The sequence below is a fragment of the Sinocyclocheilus rhinocerous genome, unplaced genomic scaffold (assembly GCF_001515625.1).
Source record: "Sinocyclocheilus rhinocerous isolate Xijiao unplaced genomic scaffold, SAMN03320098_v1.1 scaffold1214, whole genome shotgun sequence".
NCBI classification, from domain to species: domain Eukaryota; kingdom Metazoa; phylum Chordata; class Actinopteri; order Cypriniformes; family Cyprinidae; genus Sinocyclocheilus; species Sinocyclocheilus rhinocerous.
This window is the reverse complement of record NW_015627891.1, coordinates 1,501,963-1,505,426: the sequence shown is the minus strand read 5'-3', so window position 1 is coordinate 1,505,426 and position 3,464 is coordinate 1,501,963. Positions and strand designations below refer to the sequence as shown.

Here is a 3,464-nt window from a genome sequence, read left to right as displayed (position 1 = left end):
GAGCTGCAGGGTTTAATTTGGATTTGTCTGTGCATGTTTTTTTTACTCTCATAGATTTTGTTACCATTGCCATGCATTATAAGACTGATAGACTCCAACGGTTGGACTTAAAAATCTGATTATGTGTTCTACTGAAGAAACAAAGTCACCTACATCTTGGATGCCCTGGGGGTAAGCAGATAAACATAAAATTTTCATTTTTGGGTGAACTATCCCTTTAAGGTTCATTTTGGGCCCAGATTTAAAAAAAAAAAAACTTAGGTAGGTATTTTGAGGTGTCCCTCTCTGCAAGCCAACTCATGGAGAATAAAACTGTGCAACATTAAACACAACCGTCCAAGCAGACACATGTGACGTGCCTGAACAGAAATAGTTGTGAGAAGACTCCAAAATTATGAATTCCAAAAAAACTGGTACACATATAGATGGAGAAGCTGAGACTCATGCCGGCAAGCAATGGCAGGAATGACAAGAGAGACTGTACAGCACTGTAAGAGAGCACGGCATGTTATTAATATCAGTGAAAATGATATCATAGGGAGTGCCTAAATGGAGATGAGAGTTGCAGGCTGCAAGTTTCTATGGTAAGTTTTAGCTTTGTGCTCTGCATTGCATTTTACAGTCAACAAAACAGCTTAATTTTTGATGTCAAGAACAAACTAGGCTTTACAAATTAGGTTCAACATTAAGACCAACATAAACTAGACAAACTTTGCTCAAATGCAGTTCATCCCTATTTCTTTGTTGTTTTAGTCATGGCTTCCAAGCAAGATCAACTTTGAAAATATTTTATCTGTGTGTGCAACCCGACCTGGAATGACACTTTCTCTGGGATAAGATCTTTAGTGGAACAGAAGGGTATTAGAACATGTTCTTACCCTCTTTGGAAGAGATCCACATTGTAGAACTTGTGGAGCTCCACAGAGAACTCCACAGTGGCCTGGACCTCCGTCATGCTGGATTCAGGACTGGAGGAGGGCCTGTCTCAAACGATCGGCAGCAAAACTGCGGAAGAACAGATAAACGATTTGAACAGTTGTGTCATCACATGTGCAAGGACCAGAGAAGAAGTTGGAATACACATTTCTACACTGAAATATAACCAAAAGATGCATTAATATGTGTGAAAATGTTAAAGAAAACATGCACATAGGTGTGCAATGCATCCAACATTATGTGAGGCTATGCTTACAAACAGAATAGCATACTAATATTTTCTCTCTTTGTGTGAGAAACAGACCAAAATATACATTACTGTTCAAAAGTTTGGGGTCAGTAAGATTTTTCACGTTTTAAAAGTCTCTTATGGCTGCATTTATTTGATCAAAAATACAGCAAAAACAGCAATATTGGGAAATATTATTACAATCTTACTGACCCCAAATTTTTGAATAGTAGTGCAAGTTCAGTGATAATCATCCCCTCCACTGAAACACAAATATTTAAAAATAATAATAATAATAATAAAAGCATACAGCAGATTTAAAATAATAACAGAATTTTGTTTTTGCGTGAACTATCCCTTTAAATGTAATAACTTGAATGTCTCATTACACAACACAAATTCATAACACAAAACTGAACAATTTCTAAAACGTGCAACTCACACTTTAACAAATCTCACACTAGAAAGAGAACAAAATCTGAAAGTGGCTTGTATGACGACTGTAAACAAGACAACTGGGTAAAAAACTTGAAGTTACAAAAGAAACCTCATGCACTTCCACTTCACTGAGCAACTCTGACCCAAGTTCATCAGACGAGTCCGACTACCTCTTGACATTTAAACCCCACAAATATAGCAAAGGCATTCTCATCTGCAAACATGCATGAATTTGCATAAGACATCATTCCTACAGTGTTTTCTCAATGCTCTTCACCGTGATAGCTTTAAGCACTGCCTGTGCTTGTTCTGAATTACCACAGAATGCTTTCACACACCCCACAGGCTTTCAGAATGATTCACCCTTATTTGCAAGTCACAGTACAGTACTGAGGTGTGATGCAAGATCCTGACAAGTCCAGCACACTTCAGACAGTTCGATGCAAATACCTCCGCTAACGCTGGCTAGACTAGCCTGTGGGGGTCTCTGGAGGATTTCATGTGCTTTGTGGCATTATCAGGGGCTTTAGCTTTCATTAATACAGATTAGCTACCTTAAATGGGAGGCGAACAGCAGTTGCCTATCACATGCAAACCACAAGTCAAATCAGATCAACCACAGCAAGATTTTCCTTCCAAACATGTGTCGAGCTGGTGATAAGAGCACAAGAGCCCCGTCCCACTGTCAAGCTCTGCATGCACAGATACGAACAACAGAAAACAGGCCTTATTTGTGTATGGGGCAGCCACTTTCCTTCCTCTGAGATGTGCCTGTGAAAATTAAGTTATGATCCTGCTGCTTGGCATATGTTCATTTCCTTGAATGTCCTACTGTTTTATGCTTTCATCTGCTCACTCTCTCTCAGATTCAAAGACTTTTATACACAAGAGTCAAATCTTGCCAAAATCCCATTAATTTCTAACATAGAGACATAGACAATGTTTTTAGTGATAAAGTAAATTTGAGACATGATCATCATGAGCTTAGTATGCCATATGTTTCTGTACAATCCAAAAGTCTGTTATTTGAACTTAAAATGTGTGCTTAATTGCAAAATTCCCAGTGAAATACTGCATTTCCTACATTCTTAAGATCACAATTCACATGAATAATTTATGTTCACGTTGTTGTACCTTTGTTCTGACTTTCTGGTCTTCAAATCAAATGTTGTGGCTTCTTTTCATCTATATGATTCATTCAAAAGCCAAATGGTTTATTTTAAGATTTAGGAAACTTATAAATACATATGGAGAAAAAGAATGCGACAAATACTTTATGGACAGTGTACTGGCATTATGTACATGAGTCAAAGACGAAACAGGTTTTCAAGCAATCAAAACAATGAAAGTTTAATGAAAGCTTAATTTTTTTCTCATATATTAGAATGTGTCCCGTTTAATGAAAATTTTTCTTAGCAAAAAATAATGACTATCATTCATTTTACCATGAGATTTACAGAAAAAAAAATTCATGGTAACAATAGTTCATATAACAAAAAATCTTGTCGTCAGGCATATTTAGAACAAGAGTCATTAGATGACATTAAAAGACTATATTTAAGGATCACAGTGCAGCCCCCAAAAACAAACTAATTGTACATTTTTACCATTATCCTACGGTGCCCGTAAGGTGACATGTTCGGTTCACTTAGTTTTGTCGTGGCCACGACATAATAACTCGTGGGAACGTGATAATATGTGGTGGCCACGAGATATTAATTTGAGGGAACGTCATATTAACTCGTGGGAACATGATATTATGTGGTGGCCACAAGATCATTTTGTCGAGGTAATGACATCCTTATGTCGTGGCCTCGAGATGCTATAATGAGGGAACAACAACCATTTCTCACCATTGTAA

General features: G+C 37.3%; 1 protein-coding gene across 5 annotated transcripts in view; it reads right to left on the bottom strand.

Annotated features, from left to right (window-relative positions):
• Nucleotides 1–3,464, bottom strand: part of LOC107736843 (protein FAM135A-like) — a 29,436-nt gene that overhangs the window by 24,124 nt on the left and 1,848 nt on the right. For 3 of the 5 annotated variants that reach the window (XR_001639747.1, XM_016548201.1, XM_016548203.1), the window contains exon 3: nt 879–1,005. Coding sequence is in view for 4 of the 5 variants with exons in the window: in XM_016548201.1 (XP_016403687.1) it covers nt 879–955 (77 nt within the window). In the remaining variant the exon portion in view is untranslated. Of the gene's footprint in view, nt 1–878; nt 1,006–2,737; nt 2,789–3,464 lie in introns of all 5 variants that reach the window. The other 2 variants (XM_016548202.1, XM_016548204.1) reach the window with 1 other exon arrangement.